We start from the raw sequence: 23494 nt of genomic DNA on the forward strand, positions 1-23494 counted from the left end.
ATCCCTGGAGGTACTCCTTGAGAGGCCAATACATGAAAACTGTGAGAGTGAAGCCAAAACAGCAATGGAGAGCCCAAGAAGTTAGAAATGCCAGAAATACGAAATGTCTGCAAGCAATGAGCAGAGCCAGTCCAAGAAAAAGAACATGTGGGCTGCAACCAGCAAGACCACAGGGGTGAGGCTGCTCCAGTCCTTTGGAGCCCACACCTTGCCACCACATGCCCCAGATGTCAGCAGATATGGAGTTACAGAATTTAAATTTGTCCTGCTGGGTTTATGTCTTGCTATGCCCCCATTCCTCGCTTTAGGGATGGGAATGTTTGTTTATTCTATGCCATTGTATGATGGAAGCATGTAACTTGTTTTTGATATTTCACAGGAGCTCACAGCTAAAAGTTGCCCCAAGAGTCTCACAGGAGACTTTGGATATTGACAAAATGCATTTTGCATTATGAGATAGACACGAGTGTCTGGGGGCCAGGGGCAGTTCCAGTTCTTCGAAACACAAAATCCCACACCTACAAATAATTTACCAGTCCAATTTAGTATCAAGTTCATGAGAAACACCTACCCTACATCTCCTTAGAAATGGTACTTTGTATACTCTCCTTAGGAGGTCTTTTAGACTGGGCAAGCCCCTGTTATAGTAACTCCCAAGCATTAATGTGCAGACAAGTGACCTGAAGATCTAGTTTAAAAGACTCGAAGATCTTCTTATTCCACAGGTCTGGGGTGGGTCTGAGATCCTCCACTTCTCAAAGCGCTAAGTGATGTTGGAAACTTGCTTAATTAAGTTTACTCACTTCCAGTGCTAGCACACCACTGAAGCCCAGTGTTCCTGAACACCAGGGCAATTTAATGATCTGTTTTATGTAAGAAAAATGAAAACAGAGAAAATAAATACCATTCCCTATACTCCACATGTACACACACATCCCTTTCTATTATATACCCATGGTCTCTGACCCAAAACATGATGTTTTAAATGCTATAATTGGCCCATAAAGTAAACAGTCATATCGAAGACAAAGGGCCAATTTTTATAACAAAAAGCATCTGTAATTTAATAAGACCAGCAATTAATTAGGCAAGCAGAAAACAAAAATAGAAAGTAAACATTAAAAAAAAACAAAGGGTTATTGAAATATTGATAATAAAAGTATACAAAGTGGAGACTTGATCTTTATGGGCAGTGGCAATTAAGCAATATCTACAAAATTTTAAATGCCCAATACCTTTGACCCTGAAATACTTTTTTTTAATAGTACATGTTTATATATTTATTTATATTATTTTTTAATACACAACAACAATGGAATGCATTACAATCCTTATTACACATTTAGAGCACAATTTTTTGTATCTCTGTATATAAAGTATGTTCACGCCAATGTATGCCATTATACATGTACTTTTTTTTTGTATTTCAATTCTTAATACACATATTTACCACAATTTTTCATCTCTGTATATAAGGTATGTTGTCACCCAATTCAAGTCTTCATACATGTACTTTGTATAATGATGACCATCACATTCCACCATCCTTGCTATCCCCTTTCCCCTCTCTTTCCCTCCCACCCCTCTTCCCTATCTAGAATTAATCTAATCCTCCCATGTTCTCCCTCCCTACCCCACTATGAGTTACTCCCCCCCCCCCCGCCCTTTGTATGAGAGAAAACATTCGGCATTGGTTTTTTGGGATTGGCTGACTTCACTTAGTATTATCTTCTCCAATGCCATCCATTTACCTGCAAATGCCATGATTTTGTTCTTTCTTTAATGCTGTGTAATATTCCATTGTGTATAAATGCCATATTTTTTTATCCATTCATCCACTGAAGGCAGTGGCAATAAGCAACATCTACAAAATTTTAAATGCCCATTACCTTTGACCTTGAAATGCTATTTCTAAAAATTTATTTTGCAGCTATTCTTGTGTACGTAAAATGATGTATTCACTGCAGCAATGACAGCAAAAGATTAAAAACCTAAATGTCCACCAATAGAGAAACAGGTAAACAAACAGGCATATTCTTAAAATGGTATACTCTATATTAAAAGAGTGAACTGGCATAACAAATATTGATACAAAATAGCATTCAAGATAAAATTTTATAAACCAAGATGCAATGCACTGAATGATATACTCCTTTCATGAAAAACCAGGTAACTGCAAAATAGAGATGAGAGGAATTTACTTTTCACTATATATTCTTTCACACATTATTATGTCCATGTATTATCTGTTTTTAAAAATCAGCATTTTTGTAAAATAAAAAAACAGATATCAGAAAGTACCAAAAACAATTTTTGAAAGTACAAATATCCTCTTCAAATTAGCCACTCTCCACCATCTTTGGTCTTAAAACAATTACAAATTCAGGTTTATTTTTTATTTAGAAAAAAATTCAACAAATCTTTTTTTTTTTTTTTTTTTTTTTGGTTCTGGAGATTTGAACCCAGGGGTGTTTTATCACTGAGCTACACTCCCCAGTCCTTTTTGTTTATTTATTTTTAAATTATTTTCATATATAAGACAGGCACAGTGGCTCACACTTAATCCCAGCGGCTTGGGAGACTGAGGAAGGGGGATCATGAGTTCAAAGCCAGACCCAGCAATGGTGCAATGCTGAGCAACTCAGCGAGATCCTGACTCTAAATAAAATACAAAATAAGGCTGGGGATGTGGCTCAGTGATTGAGTGCCCCTGAGTTCAATCCCGGGTACCAGCTCAAAATAAATTTTTTAATTGATTTTATTTCTGAAATACATGACATCAGAATGCATTACAATTCTTATTACACATATAGAGCTCAATTTTTCATATCTCTGTTTGTATATAAAGTATGTTATCAGCAACTCATGTCTTCATACATGTACTTTGGATAATGATGTCCATCACATTCCATCATCCTTGCTAACCCCCTGCCTCCTCTCTTCCTTTCCACCCCTCTGCCCTATCTAGAGTTTGTCTATTCCTCCCATGCTCCCCTTCCCTACCCCACTACAAGTCAGTCACCTTATATCACAGAAAACATTCGTCACTTGTCTTTTTGGGATTGGCTAACTTCACTTAATATTATCTTCTCCAACTCCATCCATTTACCTGCAAATGCCATAATTTTATTCTCTCTTATTGCTGAGCAATATTCCATTGTGTATATATGCCACATTTTTTTTTATCCATTCATCTACTGAAGGGCATCTAGGTTGGTTCCATAGTTTACCTATTGTGAATTGTGCTGATATAAACATTGATGTGGCTGTGTCCCTGTAGTATGCTGTTTTCAAGTCCTGTGGGTATAGACTGGGGAGAGGGATAGCTGGGTCAAATAAGGGTTCCATTCCCAGTTTTCCAAGGAATCTCCATACTGCTTTCCATACTGGCTGCACCAATTTGCAGTCCCACCAGCAATGTATGATGTACCTTTTTAAATTTTTTATAACTATTTTTAGTTGTTGATGGACCTTTATTTTATTCATTTATTTATATGTTGTGCTGAGAATTGAACCCAGAGCCTCCCACATGCTAAGCAAGTGCTCTCTACCACTGAACCACAACCCCACTCCCTTTTTTGTTTTCTATTTTGAGCTCTAAGATAGGGTCTTACTAAGTTGCTTAGGGTCTCGCTAAATTGCTGAGATTGCCCTTGAATTTGCAGTCCTCCTGTCTCAGCCTCCTGAGTCCCTGGGATTTCAAACATGTGCCCCCATACCTGGCTCAAATATTCTGTTTTTAAGTGAAAATAAGACAATTATCTTTCATCTGCCAATTATCATTACTATATTTGCTCCATTTCTTTATTAGATCAAAAAATATTTTAGATTAAAAATCAGATAACTACTTATCTATGAAACTATGAATGAATAGATTAAATTCCTGAATGGGATGTGAAAAAAAATCCCCCTTCAGGATAATGTTGATCTCAAAATGAGATATAACTCTCCTTTATTTCCTGAGAGATTCACCTTCTCCCCAATGTCTCCATGTTCATAAGGGAGTAAAGTACACAAAAGTACCAAAAATATTACCATAGTTGTTACCAGAGTCCTAAATTAGAGGCCCAGCTCTGGCAGTCATAGTGAATCAGATCCAACCACTGACCCCAAGAGCCAAATGGAAAAGTAATGGTGAAAAACAAGAAAGGAACTTTAATCAGTTCAGCCATATTGGGAAGACAAAGGCACCAGAGTTTCCAACCCTGTCTTCAGAAGTACTCACATGAACTCCCAAATTATACAGACAAGGGGAACCAACAATATGCATATATCAAGAAGTCTTGGTTAAACTGTGGTCTGATTGATCATTACCTTGTGATTGGTTAGGCCTAGCCTTGTTGGCAATGCTAAGAAAGTTGCTTCGCCTGGGAGGATAGTTCCAACTCATGACAAGATATTTATCAATCAGAACTGTTGCTCCTGTTGAATCCAAGATGACTGACTCAGAGTAAAGGAGACCCATGCAAAATGAAGGCAGAGACCCCTAGTTTTCTACATTTGCAGCTACAAGTGTTTTTAGCAAAATCAACCTCTAAATCCCTGTTATATAGTAAAGTCTACACTGACTCTATAGCAACTTTATGCATTATTTATTGCACATACTCAGTAACCAACAAAATATCTGTTTTACCTGCTAAAAATTATTTTTGGAGAACTAAACACTGAATATGAAAGTCTCAAAATGAATAGATAACCATTCAATCCAACTTTCTATAAATTTCCACCATTTACAGCTATACCTGAAAGTAGCATCCCATTTAGTTTTCTGTTAAAACTGAATCCTCTGTACCTTTAGCATGAACACAAGTTCAAAGTCAAAGTCTACCAGTGGAGTAAACAAATGGACAAAGAATAAAATATTTCATTCATTCTTTATTTTTAAAAACTCCAATTAGGTGCAATTCCTGCATTTAAAAAAAAAAAGCTACATACATTGCTGTTTTGTGGTTAATTCAATTCTGTTTATCTCATTCTCCTCTTCTTCGCAGCTGGAAGACCATTTGGCAGGAATACTGCAGAAAATTCAAATGCAAATAAAAATATTAAGCTAAATTATCTTTTAATACTGCCTTAGATTGATGACATATGTTAAAGAAAAAAATCAGATATTTAAAATGGAAAATTAAAATGTGAAAAAAAATAAGAGAATTAACTGTAAAACATTATAAACCAGGAGTTGGGAAAAGTTTCTGTAAAGGGCCAAGTAGTACATATTTTCAGTTTTGTGGGCCATTACTCAGTAGCAACTTCTCGACTCTGCTACTATAGCACAAAAGCAGCTGCTATTGGTTTGAAAATGGTTTGTCCCCACCAAAGCTCATGCTGGAGTTTAATCCTCATTGTGAGTTATTAAGAGGGTGGAAACCTAATAAAGTGACAAGGATTAGAGCATCAGGGTAGAACACCCATGACTGAATACTGGAGGCTTTGCAAGGAAAGAGAGGATATAGATACGGACACACACACTATCTCATTGCCATGTGATGCCCTGCACTGCCTTAAGACTTAAGGAGGCCATCACCAGAAGCAGTCCCTTGAAACTCCAGATCTATAAGCTAAATAAACTACTACATCTTCTTCTTAATAAAGTGACCCAGCCTCAGGTATGTCATTGTGATAAATAAAAATATACTAATATTTATTAGTTTATCATTGTAGCCACAGACAATAAATACATGCACATGGCCATGTTCCAATAAAATGGAAAAAAAGTTTGCCAATTCCTTTATTTTATATATCTATCTATCTATATATCTATAGATATATATATATTAGTTGTAGACAGACACAGTATGTTTGTTTAATTTATTTATTTTTAATGTGGTGCTGAGGATTAAACCCAGTTCACATATGCCAGGCAAGCGCTCTACCATTTGAGCCACAACCCCAGCCCTGGCAAAAGCTGCAGTGGTGTCCAACCTACCGCGGTCCGCCCCTGCCCCCAACACTGGGGATCTGATCCAGAGCCTCAATACATATTAGGCAAGGGCTTTACCACTAAACTACATCCCCAACCCCAAATGTGCTGTTTTAAAGGTAGATGACAGTGATAGCAGTCCTACAGTGAGTGTGAATACTGGTTCCCAGAATTTAAAGGTATTAGAGTTCTATCCTCTACATTTCTATTTTTTACACGCTGAACTGCAAAAAAATCTGACTAAACTAGTCTCAGCCAGGACTACAATTTGTGGGTATAATTCTAGTGTTTAAAACTATTAGGGTGCTTGCATGTCCTGATGGGCTTTATTTACATTTCCTTGAATTTGAGCTGTTTCTGCACCATCTATATAGTCAACAGCATGTGATGGAAGTTATACTGTGACTTCCTGGGCTAGGCCAGAAAAGGTTAGAGAGTTTCTATCTAGCTCACTAGGGTCTCTAAGCCATTAGCAGTTTTGTATGCAGTCTGACTAGCCTGAAATTATAATTCTTTATTAGGAAACCCAAACCGCCTCATTGGGAGATGTGAAGAGGCTGGAGTGTTAGAACTGTTCAGCCAGAATTGCTTAGTGGACCCCTTTCCAAATTCTTTTTTTTTTTTTTTAATTTTTTTTTAGTTGTCAATGGACCTTTATTTATTTATATGTGGTGCTGAGAATCAAAACCAGTGCCTCACACATGCTAGGCAAGCGCTCTGCCACTGAGCCACAACCCTAGCTCCTTTTTCCAAATCCTTGATCTGCAAAAATTGTTAGAGAATTAAATGACTGTGTTGTAGTAGGACAGTTTTAGAATGATTTTTATTATATAGTAAAAATTAGAATACTAATTTTCCTGATTCTGCTACCATATACCGAAATTTGAAAAGGAACAGAAAGATACAATGGGTGCAGGTCCGTAGATTTCAGTGATTTGTTCTGCAATCTGAACTTTTACCTTCTTTTGATCTTTTTTCTTTGGCATGTGAAACTTTTCTATCTTTCCTATACCCATCTTGAAAAAGCCATCGAGTATATTTTTGTAATTGCAGCTTTCTTCATGTGTATTGGAATGGATCCATAATGTATTTTGACATGAAAGCAAATGCACCATCTTTTTGAAGGCCTTTTGGACTACACTTTATTGTAGTTACTGTGATATTTGTCCTCCTCTTAGTTTTCCTAGGGCTGCCATACATTTTCATAAACTTGGCTCCTTAAGACAACAGAAATTTATTGTCTCAAGGTTCTGAAAGCCATAGGTAGGAACTCAAGATGTCAGCAGGGCTGTGCTGCCTCTAATCTTATAGGGAAACTAAACCAGTAGGGAAATTCTTCCTTGCCTCTTCGGCATTCTTTACTGGCCGTCTTTGTTCCCTGCAGCTCCAGTCTTTGCCATTGTTCTCACATGCTATTCTCCTTGTTTGATTGTGTCCTTACATGTGAGACCCTCTTTATAGATCAAAGTAGTGAAATCTTAGACATTGTATTTTTAGACCATACTGCTTTTCCATTGATGTTTTCTAATTTATATATTTTTTTTTTCTGAAAGTTTGTGGAATACTGTTTAAAAAAGGGCTACAGCTCTATTTCTGATTTCTCAGAAAGACAAATAGCTTAGTTTCAGTTTGGTGATGTGAAAGTTTTACATGAGTGATTCCATTTTGATTTTTAGCCTGGTATGTTAGGGCCTAGTATAGGACTTCAGTTCAAACAATGGCTTCTTTTATTTATATGTAACAGATAATACTAGGATACAACAAAGAGTTATTCCTCAACATACATATGTATGTGTGTTTACGTGTGTGTGTGTGTGTGTGTGTGTGTATTTTAGTTGTAGATGGACACATACCTTTATTTGTTTTATTTTTATGTGGTGCCAGGGATGGAACCCAGTGCCTCACCCATGCTAAGCAAGTGCTCTACCACTGAGCCACAATCCCGGCCCCCCTCAACATATATTTTTAGCCAATCAAAACTTTTAAAAATATGGTTCATGGAACTCCTACTTTCAAATATTTTGTCTACCAAATAATCTCATTTATTGAATAATAATTTCACTTTCCCACGTTTGATTAACTGTGAACTTTAATCATTAGTTACCCACTTGAAGGTGATATACTTCTATCCAAAAGCAAGAAAATTCATTTTAGTTATACTATGAAGAAGCCTCTAGGTAAGTATGTACTTGAAGATTTTCTATAACTCCCATCTGAAAGCATAGTGAGAACAAATGGTCTAGAAGGCGTAGTCAGTATTTTTCTACTATATCTTGGTTACTCTAGAATCTTTTTCTTTAATGACAAATAAAATTATATATCATATACAATATGATATTTTGAAACATATATACATTATGAAAGGAATCTTTAGTGTTTTAAGACTCAACATAAATGAAAACTTCATCTGAAAATAAGTTATATATGCAACAAATAAAAATCCAAAGTATAAACTCAAAGTATATAAACTTTTAATTTTAGTCAAGCTACTAAGAATAGCAAGTCCTTTTTCAAAAATTAAGGCTTATTGGGCATTTTTCCACAAACAAAAGAACATCTCTAACATCTTTGTTAACATTTCTTTTTTCAATAAAAGATGCTAGTGTCCAACTCTGTTGTAAGCATCCATTGAAGTAAATATAATGGCTACTCTGTTTGCCTACAAAGGCCTTGATATAGCAATATTTAACTCTGTGTCCTATTTTTCCCAATGTGTAAGGTATTTTTTTTTTTGGAAGTAAGAAATTGCAATAGGTTTATTAGTGCTTAGGTCATTAAACAACTATTTTATATACAGATGTTGCTACTTAACCATGGCACTTTCACAAGATCTAAAATGCTTCTAGGATTTTATTTTATGCTGAAAATTTCTAGACATTGAAGAAAATCAACACAAGAGTGATGTAAAAACCAAATACAAAGACTTCTTAAAAAGTCAAATTCTACTACCGAGAGAAAATGTCAATTCTATAGCATTAAAATTACCTGCTGACCAGAAAACTTAAAACTTGTCAGTAATATTGTTTCTTGGTTCTAAGCTCAAGGCCTGTACCATTAGGAAATTTCCCTACTGTAAAGCCTGTTAAAAGAAAGGCTCTGTTCTTCTTTATACATAGTTTGCAATATGAAACAATAAATAGAAATACCAAAATTTTAAAAATGTAAATAGTTCTAGCAATTAGTTATTGAGACTGTGGGCAGGAGGAAGTATCTCATTTCATTGTTTGGAAAAACATGTATTTATAACTGCATTCTAGGAGGAAGATAATCATTAAACAGGTATTTGCCGTAAGTCACATATGATTCTTTTTTAGTAAACTATTATCCTTTATTCACTCTTTACCTTAATAAAAATGTTTTCACAAAGACAAGTTTTTATCCTAGCATTTCAGTCTCAAAGAAATAAAACACATGATACACTAATATTTTTAAAATAGGGCTTTTCAAATTTTGCCAACACAGAAGAAACTGAAATATTCTGTTTGGCTTAAAAATTCATAAAAGTTGTGCTGTGTCTATAATATACCTGAGGATTAATATAAAAATATTTCAAATTACTGAGTAAAACTGACATTACAGAAAAAATGTACCATGTTTACTCTGAATGCTACATGCAGACTACAAAAAAGGTTTACCTCAAAACTGATTCTGGTAATTTACTAATTATGTATCTTGTGCATCTAATTAAAATAAATCAAATACTACTTAGAGATATTAATGCTTTTTAAAACAAGGTGGTAGAAATGGGTATTTTGCTGATTACAGAAGCAGTTGAGACACAGACTGAAGGTCTAGGTGGATAGTAGTTCAGTGGTAGAGGGCTTGCCTAGCATGTGCCAGGCCCTGGGTTCAATCCCTAGCACAACAACAACAACAACAAAGATTCAGTCTAATTATAACAAATGACTTGCAACCCTTACAAGCAGAAAAGTTGCTCTGAAGCCACTTCCTCATATGTATATTATATTTTCTATTTCTCACATGCCATTTTCTTACTCTAACTTAGAATCTGTTTTCAAGGCTGAACATGAAAGAAGGTTTCAATCCTCCAAGGCAGTATCTGTGGTAAATGGGGCCAGGAAATCCTATACTTTATACCCAACCAGATTAGCAAAGTACATTAGCATATCAAAAACTATAAAATGTCCCCATGAAAGAGACCTAGGAACTCTAAACTATGCCCTTCACAAATGTCCCAGTACAGAAGAGGAAATGATACTCATGTATTAGGATCACCATCTAGGCCTTCTAAGGTAATGACTTTCTAAAAAATGGGCCAGACCTCTCAATAGAAATTATGATATTCCTTTGATCCATAAGGCTATTTATAAATAAAATATCAAGCCACTTATCAAGAATTGCAAAAATTAACATATTAGAATGTACCAAAGACTTCAACTTGTTCTCAACTATAAGTCTAGATACTACAACTAAGAAAGACTAGTATGTCTACCACATATTCACACTCAAAGCTGTAATTCTATGATTTAAGAGATAATGCTATCAGTTAAGTTGTTCTTGCTTGATGATGGTTTCATATTATCATTATTCTTGCTTTTTATTGAGATTTTGTTGATTACTCTTTTTTTAACCTTTATTTATTTTTATGTGGTGCTGAGGATTGAACCCAGTCCCTCACATGTGCTAAGCAAGTGCTTTACCATTGAGCCACAACCCCAGCCCCTATTCTTGCTTTTTTAATTAAAAATTACTATAAGTTTCACTCCATCATTACCAAGTTAGTTTTAGCTGTCTTATTAAATCTCTAAAGAATAAACTATACAATTCCATCAGTAAGTTTCTCACTGGTCTAGACTTTTTTGTGATTCAATTAAGAACTATCCATATCCCTAACTGGTGAAAATGTCTCCCCAAACTACCTGTACTGGATAACTGCTATTATCTCACTAAAAAGTGAAAATTGCTCAACTAAAAGATGACCCAGGTAAAGGGCCAGGATTAAAAAAGCTTGAAAGTCACTGTTTTAAGGGTCCTTACTCCGGCTATGATCACTAATGAGGGGGCAAGGCCTTCTCCTTGGCCACACCAACCAAATGTGGTAGAACTGAGGAGTGTAAGAAGTGTTTGAACTTGGATGTCAATGATCTCTCCAGTCTCTAGTTTTGAGTTAGAAGGAAGTGCTACAAAGATATCTTAATAAATCCCCATTAACAAGCACTCTTTGGAAAATCTTTTCTTAGTTTAGCTTTAAAATATTGCCACTTTCATAGACATAGATTGCAACTAAATGTCAGGGATCAGCTCAGAAAAGTATAAAAACCATGAGGAAAGTGTGTAATGACTTTCTGGATTTTTCAGTGTTTTTAGCTGTGGAATTGAGTTAAGATTTATCCTAATAAACCCTGTATCCGTTATACTAAAGACAGGGTGAAAATATATATTGCAAAGTATAAACAGACTATAAGAATTCAGAATTCTTAAGTCGATTTATCAGACTCACAGTGCTAAAAACCCTGTGTTAAAGACATTTCTTTCTCTGGGTACTGAGATCCAGAACGAAAAGATAATGAAAATAAATAAGCACAAAAGACATAGCAACAATCTGATAGAATAATGAATAACGACATCGTTAAGATTACTATAACCAAATGACCCTGGGCAAGTCCATTCACCTCTCTGATCACTCCTTGAATACACTGAAGAGGCAGCCAGATCAATGATTAGAATAAGTTATTTGCTAGTCAGGCATTAGATATTTAGGGAATAATTATTTCTTAAGATTTTTTTTTTAAAGATGGACACAAGGGCTGGGGCTATAGCTCAGTTGGTAGAGTGCTTACCTTGCATGCAGAAAGCCCTGGGTTCGATCCCCAGCACCAAAAAAACAGATGGACACAATTCCTTCCTTCCTTTCTTCCTCCCTCCCTCCCTCTGAGGATTGAAACCAGTAACACTCTCTCTCTCTCTCTCTCTCTCTCTCTCTCTCTCTCTCTCTCTCACACACACACACACACACACACACAAAAAAAAAAAAAAAAAAAAAAAAAAAGATGGACACAATTTCTTTCTTCCTTCCTTCCTAGTGCTGAGGATTGAACCCAGTACCTCACAAGTGTGAGGAAAGCGAGCTATAACCTGAGCCCCATATTTAGGGAATTATTAACTCCAACAAGTCACAAAGGTTATCACTTTAAAACACTGCACCTAATATTTACCATCCTCAAACATTTAATTGCTCTACAATTAAATGTTCTATTACCAACTACTTCATCTGGTTTTTATCTCTTAAGGATTCTCCTCATGCTAATAAATAATGATTATATTTTAAGTACAATGAAGTTTTTTAAACATGTGTTTCCAAGAGATTTATTTAAGACTTCTTTCAAACTAAGTGGCTGATGAATGTTTATGGTCTCAGGGCTGGATGGAGAATCAATCCTTTATAAACCAAAAACTGTGCATTACTTCTAGGAGTTATTTCAACATATATGTGAACTTCAAAATTTTTTAACAAAACTTTCCCTCCAAATGATCTTAAATGCTTAAAGGTGAAACACTATCAGTTAAGTTGTCCTAACTTGATCATAGTTTTCAATTATCATTATTTTTGCTTTTTATTGAGCTTTTTTATAATTACTTTTTTAAAAACCTTTATTTATTTATTTTTATGTGGTGCTGAGGATTGAACCCAGTTATCTCTGGGGGCAGGGAAGGGGGGTGGTGGTGATGTATTTATTCCCCCCACATGCTAGAGATTAAATCCAATGGTGCTCTACTATTGAAGTACATTCCCAGCCCTTTTCAACTTTATATTGAGACAGAATCTTGATAAATTGCCCGGGTAGGCCTGGAACCTGTAAGCCTCCTACCTCAGCCTCCTGAGTAGTTGGGATTACAAGTATCCATTACCACACTCAGTCATTGTTCACTTTTGTATCATGTATTCAACTTATTGTTAATTCAGGATGGATAGTTGTCATGATATAAAGTACCATACACCTACTCCAAAATCTTTTGTAAAATCATTCCTACTTATTTATTAAACCAGCTTGTTTTCCTACAAGAATCCAATTAAGAATAAGTCTAATTTTTAAAAATTACACAATTGTATGATAAACTTCATGATTTTATCACTCCTATTAAAAAATAATCATTTGTAAAAGGTGAGCACAACACATGATAATTTAGTTGAATTTTAACAGTATGTTCTCTACCCTTATATTAAAGAATGAATTATTAAACCAGGATCTACAGATCCCGAAGGATACTTGAATGGGCTTTGGGAGTTTTAGTAAGTCCTTAAAATTACAAGAAAATTAAGTGTGTATGTACATTTTTCTAAAGAGATAGGACAGGCCCTTGAAAGAATGTTCAGAGAGGATTTTAAACTTTAAGAATTGCTTAATATACTTTAATATTTTCCAGGGCGTGGTGGCACATGCCTGTAATCCCAGGGGGTAGGGAAGGTGAGGCAGGAGGATCTCAAGTTCAAAGCCAACCTCAGCAACTTAGTGAGGCCCTGAACAATTCAGTGAGACTCTGTTTCCAAATGAAAAATAAAAAGGGCTGAGGATGTGGCTCAGGTTAAGTGCCCTTGCGTTCAATCCTCAGTACCAAAAAAACAAAATTTACTCTCAATCAGAACACCTCATAATTATCATGGTATGAATTTCCTAAACACAAGGATAGTTCATGAAATTCCAACATTTCTAAGAATTCCACGGAATGTAAAAATGATCTATAGTAGATATTTCAAAATAATCTTAAAATTTTTCAATGTTTAATATGCACACAAAGGGGCTTATATATGAATGTTGACATGCACACTCACAAACATTCTAGCCAGAGAGGATTCATAGCACTTGCTCTACAATAGAGCTAAACAGCAAAAGCAGGATTGGGATTATGGCTTGGTGGTAGAGCGCTTTCCTAGCATGTGTGAGCACTGGGTTAGATTCTCAGCACCACATACAAATAAATAAATAAAATAAAAAATTTCATCAACAATAAAAATATTTTAAAAAACAGAAAAAGCAGTACAGTTTTCATAAAAGGTACAATATCTAAAACATCCATGTTTTTAATTAGAAAGAGGGCACAATGCTTGTTCAATCACAGCTGGCTTAAAAGTTCCCCACCCGTCTTCCATTTAATGGATGAGGAAACTAAAGACCAAAGAGGGGAAGTGACTTGCCTAGAGTATACAGCAAGTTGCTAACCAAGACTGAAACTTAAATCTGCTGATTCACTGTTAATATAAAATATCTACATCACAACACTTTTTCTACAGCACACTATTAAAGAGAATGAGTTATTTTGTCGTGCAATTTTACTACATACTTCAATTTTATATTATACCATATTTTAAAAGAATATAATAGGGGGCTGGGGATGTGGCTCAAGTGGTAGTGCGCTGTCTGGCACATGTACGGCCCCGGTTCGATCCTCAGCACCACATACAAACAAAGATGTTGTATCCGCCGAAAAACTAAAAAATAAATATTAAAAAAAATTCTCTCTCTCTCTCTTTGGAAAAAAATAAATAAATAAAAGAATGTGATACGATAAGTAAAGGGAGACTGGGTAGAAAACGAACAAATTGGTAAAAAAATGGTTAAGAATGCAAACTACAGACATCTACCATACTTCCTCAATTTTGAGACTCATTTGACTTTAAGACCATTTAATAAACATTTTAATATAAAGACAAAGTAAAATACATCTTCATTTTGAAAAATATCAGAATGTGAAAACATACATCTCTAAAGCAAGAAAATGTAATATAATGTATCCTATAAGACACATCGATAGCACTCTCATTTGAGGCAGTACTACAAGGCACAAACACTTGGAGCAAGAAGTCCCATTTTCTCTAGGGTAACAGTTATTAAATACCTATGATTATGTGGCTCTCTGCCCCAATTATAGTTACTAACATAAATAAGTCCTTCTTGTTATTTGTCTCAAGCTAGAGTTTTGGAGACAAAGCAAAGTTTGAATCCCAGATCTGCTACTTAGCTCTCCAACCTCTGGAGAATTACCAACTTCTCTGAACTTCCTTCTCCTCATCTGTGAAATGGGACACACACATGAAAGAATTGAGAATTATATGTTATTTATTTAAGGAATATAATACAGCGCCTAAATAAAATAGGAATCACATTTAGTTTTCTCCTATAATCCTCATGGCCCAAATAAAATTAAACACTAAACTGATTTATAAGACTCCTCCCTCTTCATTTAATCAATCTGTACTGATTCTAGGACAAATCCTACTAGTTGCTTGGGAATAATTCCTTGGTTAAAAAAAAAAAAGCTTTTTAAAAATATATTTATCTTCTTCCTTCAAATTGGGAAAACAATGATGAATTTTTAACTGTTTAAGTCAATCAGTTAAATGTAAATTCAGTACTTTCATACTGCCTTACTGAACTGAAACTCTAGGCCCAAGACAAACCCACCAAGAGAGGAACTACAGAATCAATGTATGAGACCAAGGAAGGATATGAATACCAAAAGAAACAGTTAAGATGGTTCAATTCTATGAGTGGTTTGTTTTCTTTTAAGCTTAAACTCATTTATTTACCTCTAAGAAACAAACATTTAGGAAGTCAAGACCATACCTCTAGGAGTACTTTGGTAACCCCATCTCTCAAATTAAGTAAATGCCTTCTTCTAGTAGGTAGAGTTTCAATTCCCACCAGCAATAATTCAGTTATTTCCAAGATGGGAACAGCCTACCAAAGTGGCTTATATGGAGTAGGTACTGAAATAAGACCTTCTTTCTCTCACTCCAAGTTCAGACCTACATACTACATATTCCCTATTAGCTCATTTCTGTTGAATGGTTTTTATGCCCCCCATTATCATTTTTTTTTAATTTGGAACTAAACCAAAGTATAAGCATTTTTAAACCATTCAAGATCTTTTTAGCAAAAGATTAAAGTAATACAAGGGGACCTACCATCATTTTTCCTGTGGATTTGATCAGAACTATGATCATGCCAAATATTTAAATTTGGCACTAAGCATGATTAGCTGCCCATATTTTAATACCTTCATCCTTACTAAATTTACTTTTCTTTTTTTTCCTTATTTAACTCAGTAGTTTCTTATCATTGCTCCTCCAAGTCTTTCAGTTAGGTATTTTGTTGCTGAACACTTCCTTCTTTCTTAGGTTTCTATCAATAGCATATTCCTTGGTATCTACAAAAATCTCTCCAAGTAATCTTTTAATTTCTTCACTGGATCTTAACAATCTATAACAATCTCTTTAAAAAAAAAAAAATGGCTCAAGCCAAACCCTTGAATTTTCTTGTCCACTAGGAATCTTGTGCACGTAGTATAGTGCCTGGCAACAATGCTCAATTAACATTGCCATTTTTTAGCTGTGTGACCTAAGGCAAGTTAAATCTCTCTGAACCTCAGGCTCCCCCACCTATAATTTTTAGATAATCCAAATATGATACTTAGAAAGCTCAAAGCCAAGCAGTTTTTACTATCAATATAATCTATAAAACTCAAAAATGTTTCTAAGTATATGTGATTGACTATCAAACTTACCTCTCAATAATCCAACTTATTTTTACTACATTTGCTTATCAAAAAAATTTTTTGTGCACTTTCCTTTATTGCCAATCTTTAATCCATCAACTGTTCAAATTATCTCCTAGACACCACACAGAACCATCATTTATCAACTAAGCTGCAACAAGAGGCTTGATTCCCACACCCTTAAATGTTCATTCAGAATATTCAATTATCCTTAAAAAACATTTTTAATTTGTGATTCTTTTCCATAGATGCTCATACTATGTCCAAACTGGACTGCCATTATTGGGTCTTCTATTAACTCATATCCTAACTAATACTTCAAGTGATAACTAAAAACTCACATTTTTCAGAAATATTCCCTGATTAACTCCACACCACTAGGATTACTTCTCTGCTCCAAATGGCCTCAACACTTAAGTATTCTGTTACACTAAGGGTAAAATGTGGTCATAGTTAATAGTGTTACCAAAAAATAACTTCCACAAAAATTATTTCTGCATCCCAAAGAATGATCCATTAGTTACAATGCTTCACTGATCTGGTAAACAAAAAAACACCCCATACAACAACTGCTCTCTTTGGATTTTGTCCCTGACACTGTAACTCTTTCATCTTTTGTCCCATCCTCAAACAAAAATTATTCCTCTCATTTAAATCCACTGGATAGGGCTGGGGTTGGGGCTCAGTGGTAGAGTGCTTGCCTAGCAAGTGAGAGGCACTGGGTTTGATTATCAGCACCACCTATGAATAAGTAAATGAAATAAAGATCCATCAACAACTAATAAAAATATATTAAATAAATAAATAAATCCACTGGATATGTATGTGGTAGGGGGCCACCTTTGTTCACACTACCTCTTCTCTGGGCCCAACCTCTGTCCACACACCACAAATAAACACCCCCAAAATTTCAAACAGAAAGGCAGTAATAGTGATATACATAAATTATGTCTTTCTTTTCTGAAAAGAATTTTGAACTAACTTAGCTATAAAACTTTTCAAGCTGAAACTTCCCAGAAAGCATAACACATCTTCAAATTTCACTACATTTTCAAAAAGGATGATCCTGTAAAAAAAACCGGGCTGTACTTACACATTAATTATTGTGTTACTGTAAGAGGTCTTGCATCACTTTAATGCTGTATTACACATGCCCAAAAATACAACTGAGAAACTCCCCTCTAGGGCAGATATTCCTAGAGTATTTTCGGATGTTGCCTATAAACTAACACATTTGACTTTTTTTTAATGTTAAGAATTAAGTATCTCCTCACAGCTGTCCACTCAAAAGCAAACAATATTTGTGCCCATTACTTTGGAGAAGGTAAGTTTGTACACTGCTGAAGTAAAACAATTACTTGGACTGTCAATGAGAGTGGGAAGTAGGGTGCAGAGGCAGAAAGAAGGATTATCAACCTCAAAAGTGAGTTAACACTTTTCGGTCTCCAGTGTATAGTGAATGAATCTGTGGACCTGGCTCCTTCCGTCTTTCCAGACTGTTCTTGCTCAACTATTCATAAAAGATTCACAGCCTTCAGCTACCTCATATAATTCTACCTCTCGTGCTCCCTGTGTACTTTCAAACAGGCCAAATAACGCCTCGTCAAACATCCTCCATTCACATCTCACCTAAAGCCTCCCCGCTCAGTCACCTTCCGGCTTCAAAGATGCATTGCTTACTCGAGATCCACGTGTCCCCATTTGTCCAGAGACCTCAACCTTCAAAACCCAAACCTTTCGCTCCCAGCTGATTTCCCCTTCTTCCAAGAGGCCAACCACGCTTCCCAGTCCCACGCTTTCTCCCCGGACACCCTTTCCTGAGCATCACCCGCTTCCCATCACTTTCTTCCTCTCCAGACCCCAAATCCTTCAATCACAGGCCTCCTTTTGCCGCCACGCTCTCTCGAGCACTCCAGCCCGCTCCCCCGTTAACTACCCGCCCCACCTTCGCCATCTCTACGCGGCCTCCCACCCCAGGCGGCGCCCCCGGCTCCGCGGCTGCCAACCAGGCCCTTTCCTACATCTCCCCAGCGGTCCCGGCCCCTGGGAGGGCAGCGGCCGGGCCACACTGCAGAGACCATCCGGGCTGACGCGGGCGCCCCGGCTCTGGGCGGACGCGGGTGGGGGCGGGGGCGGGACAGGCCAGCGGCCCCACCTCGACCCAGCTTGCGTCCGGGCTCCCACAGCCGCGGTCCGGGCCAGGCGGGGAGGAGCCAGCAGCCCGGCCCTCCCGCGGTGCCCCTGCTTCTCACCTAGACGCAGACACTCGGGCCTCGCTCTTCCCCCGGCAATCCCGCGATGGCTACGCCGCCGCTGCCGCCGCGCTCTCCTCACTCGCGTTTCCACCGCCCCCGACCGGCTGCTGAAGAGCGGACAGACAGAGGCCCGCCCATTGGCTGCGGCCCGCACTCGCGTCACGAGCCCCGACCGCACCTCGGGATGTGACTGGATGGCGCGGCGCCCCTTTTCCACGTCTGCTCTCGATTGGCTCTCGCGCACACCCTTACTGCACTCCCTCCTCCCCCGGCTCAGCCCTCCACCCCCCACCAGGTTTCCATCCGGGCGGGAGGGGGCCGGGAGCAAACGCCAGTGGGACGCGAACGGCCAATCGGGGCGCTGCGAGAGGACCCGGAGGTGGGCGCCGCGGCGGCCGGCCGGCGGAGAGAAGCTCAGCCAATGGGCGCGCGCTCTACATCCCAGGCTCGGCAGCGCCCCCTGGCAGCTAGCGTCTGTGCGGGTAGCACCCAGGGCCACGCCCGGCTGCTGGTGGCGCGGGAGGGGTGCCCACGCGAAAAGCGAAGAGCACGGGGGAAGCCGGCGCGGGAGGCTGTGGGCAGCCATTGTAGCGTGCTCCAGCTCTGCTTACACGGAGTGTGCCGTGCTTTTTGGTGGGTGCTGAGGTGAGGGAATATCTTGGACAACTACCATCTGGGTTTGGGTCCTGAATCTGCATGGTCCCCAGTTACGGAGAGCGTCGCCCAGCCCCACCGTATTGTAGGTCAAATCATTCCACCTACTACTTTCTCCAAGATCATGCCGTACAGAATTTAGGTTTGATGAGAAAAGTTGGAATAATGGTTATCTCTGAGGAGTGGGAACTTGTTTGGTGGGGAAAGGCAAGAAGGAATCTAGTAGATGTTGGAAAAGTTCATTTTTTTTTTAAATCTGGGTAGTAGTAACTGGGGTGTGTGCATGTGTAGAGATTAATCGACCTGTACACTTAAGGTTAGTGCACTCTACGCACTATGTTGAGATATAATTCACTTCTTAAAATAATGAAGGGATCATCGGAATTACTCCGTTGTAAACAATCCCCACTAGGAGTTAGCTGTCAATTAAAAGCCACAAAACAAAACAAAAGCATTTGTGAGAAGTAAAAATGAGTTAAAGCTCCTGGCACAGTGAATAGCACACATCGGTTAAAACTTTAAGGATGGGCCAGATGTCGATTTTTTTTTTTTTTTTTTTTTTTTTTTTTTTTTTTTTTTAGGGCTTCAGAGCTTGTTTCAGTGCCTGGCGCTGTTAGTAACACAAAGACACTCAAAAGTACCGCACCCAGTTGAAAACTACAAAAGTTTACTATGCTGCCTTCTCTCTGTGGCCTACCTAAACTCTAAGCCCAGGAACAAAGTTGAAAAACTTGAAACCATGGTTTGTACATCCAAAGACTCACAGTCCAACACCATTTCTGGAAGGAATCACAGAACACAAATCTTAACACAGTTGCTTACCTTCAGGGAGTATGCATTCTATCTACTATGTTAGGCAAGACGAGAGAGAGGGCCTAGAACCCACTGAGTCCAGTACCCAAATTCTGAAATAGACAGGGTCAGGTGAAACATTTCCTAAAGTGGATCTTTCCCCAAAACAAACGAAAACTCGAGGCCATGCCAGGCAGCGCATGCACCTGTATCCACAGTTACCCAGGAGGACTGGCCTAAGGAGTTGGAGGCCAGCCTGGGCAATATAGCAAGACCTCATCTCAAAAAAACAAACAAAAACTAGGCTAAATTCTTGACTCTAAAAGGACAATCAGAATAAAATAAAGATAACAGTATTTAATTCTTTAGTCATTAATTTGTTCAATTCAGATAAATGTCTTCATTTAAAGTACTCGTTTCTAAAGTAGGCATGCAAAGCTGGGTATGTCAGTTTTTTTCCACAGAGCATTGAATGTTTTGAGACAATTCCAATATAATTCAGGGTGAGAGACTACGAAGAGAATCTAACCCAGCTTAGGGAATTTAGAAGCATATTTTTAGAAGACATGGAGTTATGTTAACCACTGCTAAGGTTTATCAACATATGCAATTAGACACTATTGCCAGAAAATACTTCATAAATTATTTGTTAATGAAAACAACTTAATCTTTAAGAACTATCTGGGGGCTGAGGATGTGGCTCAAGTGGTGAAGTGCTCACCTGACATGCGCGGAGTGCTGGGTTCCATCCTCAGCACCACATAAAAATAAAAAATAAAGATGTTGTATCTACCGAAAACTAAAAAATTCTTTCTTTCTCTCTCTCTCTCTCTCCCTAAAAAAAAGAAATATCTGTATATAAGTGCAAGAATTAATACTTAGTTCTGAGGAAAACATGGAGTTACTTAAGTAGTTGCTTAATGACTACATTCTGACTTTTAAAAATAGCTTTAGAATTGAAAATATATAGGCATTGTATTTGATCCAAGTCAGTGTGCATGTAGTAGGTACCTCCAGCAGAGACTCCACAGATAGGCAGAGAGCTTTCTGGAGGAAGATAAAAGAAAGGATCACTCTCCAAGATTGTATAAACCCATGAGTAGAATATGTTATTTGGCCTGAATCCCTATAGTGCACTATTATTCTTAAATAAATTTTAAAAATTCATATAGCTACAACAAATTAGCAATTAACAGTCTTTACAAAGGCAATGAAGGGTTTGGCCCCAGAGTTTTCCCTAGAAAATGTAATAACACTGCTGTAGTGTGAATTTGGATTGTCCCACTAAGGATATATTTTAAAGACTTGGTCCTCATCCTAGCTGTTTTGGAAAGTGGTGTGACCTTTAAGTGGTGGGCCCTAGTGGGAGTGGTTATTGGGGACCACATGCCCTCCCTCCAAGTGGATCGTGGAACATCAATCTCTTCCTCTCTGTTTGCTTCTCAGCCATGGGAAGAGAGTGACTTGCTCCACCATATTCTTCCTGCCAAGGTATGTTGTCATACTACAGGACCAAAAGGAATGGGTTCACCTGACCATGAACTGAAACCTCCAAAACTGTGAGCCAAAGTAAATCTTTTCTCCTTTTAAGGTGATTATCTCAAGTATTTGTTACAGTAAATAGAAAGCTAATTAACCCAGACACCAAAAAATGTAATCATTCATCCCATGGTTTTCCCTATCTTTCTTCAACAAGAGCTTGGAAAATTAGGCTGCTGAATATTATAATTTTATTGAAATATAGAACAGCTGTAATCCAGGTTTTAGAAACTGTACTGCAAATGTTTTTCTTATGGCAAGTATCATTTTCTAACTTACGATATATTTTTCTGTCAGTGTTATATTAAATATAGTTCTGGTGAGTTCTTCATTGTATTTCCCACAAAAACCTCATCTATTCATCTGCATTTTTGGGGAGAGGAAATTGAGGTTCAATGAGACAAGTCACATGACAAAAGTCACACAGCTATCAGGTAACAGAAGTGGGATTGAAATGTAAGTCTATTTAATAGCAAACACCAGAATTTTTCTACTGTACTCCATTGCCACCTCCAAAACCAAATCAAGTCATTATGTCTTGCCCTAATATATATTTGTATTCCCCTCAGTGAGTAGCACAGAATCTTATCTATGTCACTCATGAAATTCACCAAATTAACAATTATTTTCATCATGCTTTATCATTACAGATTCCATGACAATTTAAAAGTAACTATTGCACATTAAAAATGTCTTTTTGTTTGTTTGCTTGTTTATTTTAACAAAATTGAAGGGAATGCAGCTTTCTTTGTAGATTCAGGGGAGATCTCATCACACAATGTATCAGAGATGTTCATTCTGATAGCAGTTTCAGGCAACTTTGCTCCAGTGAGCTAAATTCCAGTTAAGGCAGTTATTCTCTGCAACTCGTGTGGTGATTTCTACCTTGCTCCGCACCCAGTTATGACACTTGTAATTGGTCTGCTTTATAGGCTGGTAGAAAAACCACTAACAAAAATACCCCATCAAGTTTCTAACATTTCTATTAGCACATCAATTGCCAGTCTGAGCAAGTATGCACAGGTCCCTGTGGCTGCATTTCCACATCTCTGAAGGAAGAGTGAAACCCCAGTATTGGGTTTCACTGTCTTGGGTGTTTCAGAGATCTGTGGAATTTGTTTGGGTTTTCATGTGGAAGTAAGTGATCTGACATCCTACAGGCTTAATCCAAGTGGAGCAGTAGGATCTGACATCCTACAGGCTTAATCTAAGTGGAGCAGTTCCTGACTCCATTATAGCACTCTTTGTTCTGACCATTTACTTTCTTATTCTCACCTGTTTTTTTTAATAGATCTTGTTTGTTGATATAGGTGTCCTGGAGTTACCTAGCTCACTGATCTTGAGAGGAAAAGAGTCACAGCATTTGTATCTTTTCTTTAGATACCATCTGTCAATTTACCGGTCATTATTGTGAAAATCAGAAACTATCTTGCTGCCCAATTTCTTTTCACATTTCATCAGATGGTCATTGTTTTTTGTTTTGTTTTGGGTTTTTTTGTTTTTGTTTTTTTTGTTTTGTTTTTCCCCACTTTTTTCGGTGGCATTGTCATCATTTGGACCTCATTTGGGGATAGTGGTAATTGAATATAGAACCCTGAGACCTGAGAATTCTTTTCTTTTTATTTCTTAATGATTTACTCTCTTTGTATATGAGTCAGAACAGAGCTGCTGCACATACCCCAAAATGAGAATCACTAGTTTGCCATGTTTATTCTGTTATAACATGTTCAAGGTGTAAGCCACAGACTCCAACACACCTATTTCCTGTTCTTGGAGTGGTGCTTCTAGAGAATAGTGCCTGAAGTCTCTAAAGTCTGCA

The 23494-nt window shown here is 37.5% G+C and overlaps 1 protein-coding gene across 5 annotated transcripts in view; it reads right to left on the reverse strand.

Moving 5' to 3' along the window:
- Positions 1–18927, reverse strand: part of Far1 (fatty acyl-CoA reductase 1) — a 57614-nt gene extending 38687 nt beyond the window's left edge. Inside the window, exons 1-2 of one of the 5 annotated variants that reach the window (XM_040284714.2) lie at positions 18688–18927; positions 4936–5015 (exon numbers count right to left, since the gene is read on the reverse strand). In XM_040284714.2, the coding sequence (XP_040140648.2) occupies positions 4936–4937 (2 nt within the window). In that variant the 5' untranslated portion in view covers positions 4938–5015; positions 18688–18927. The remainder of the gene's footprint in view (positions 1–4935; positions 5016–18687) is intronic. The other 4 variants (XM_021727334.3, XM_040284713.2, XM_005326780.5 and 1 more) reach the window with 4 other exon arrangements.
- Between the last annotated feature and the right edge of the window lie 4567 nt (positions 18928–23494).

Source organism: Ictidomys tridecemlineatus, chromosome 4 (assembly GCF_052094955.1).
Source record: "Ictidomys tridecemlineatus isolate mIctTri1 chromosome 4, mIctTri1.hap1, whole genome shotgun sequence".
In the NCBI taxonomy this organism is placed as follows: domain Eukaryota; kingdom Metazoa; phylum Chordata; class Mammalia; order Rodentia; family Sciuridae; genus Ictidomys; species Ictidomys tridecemlineatus.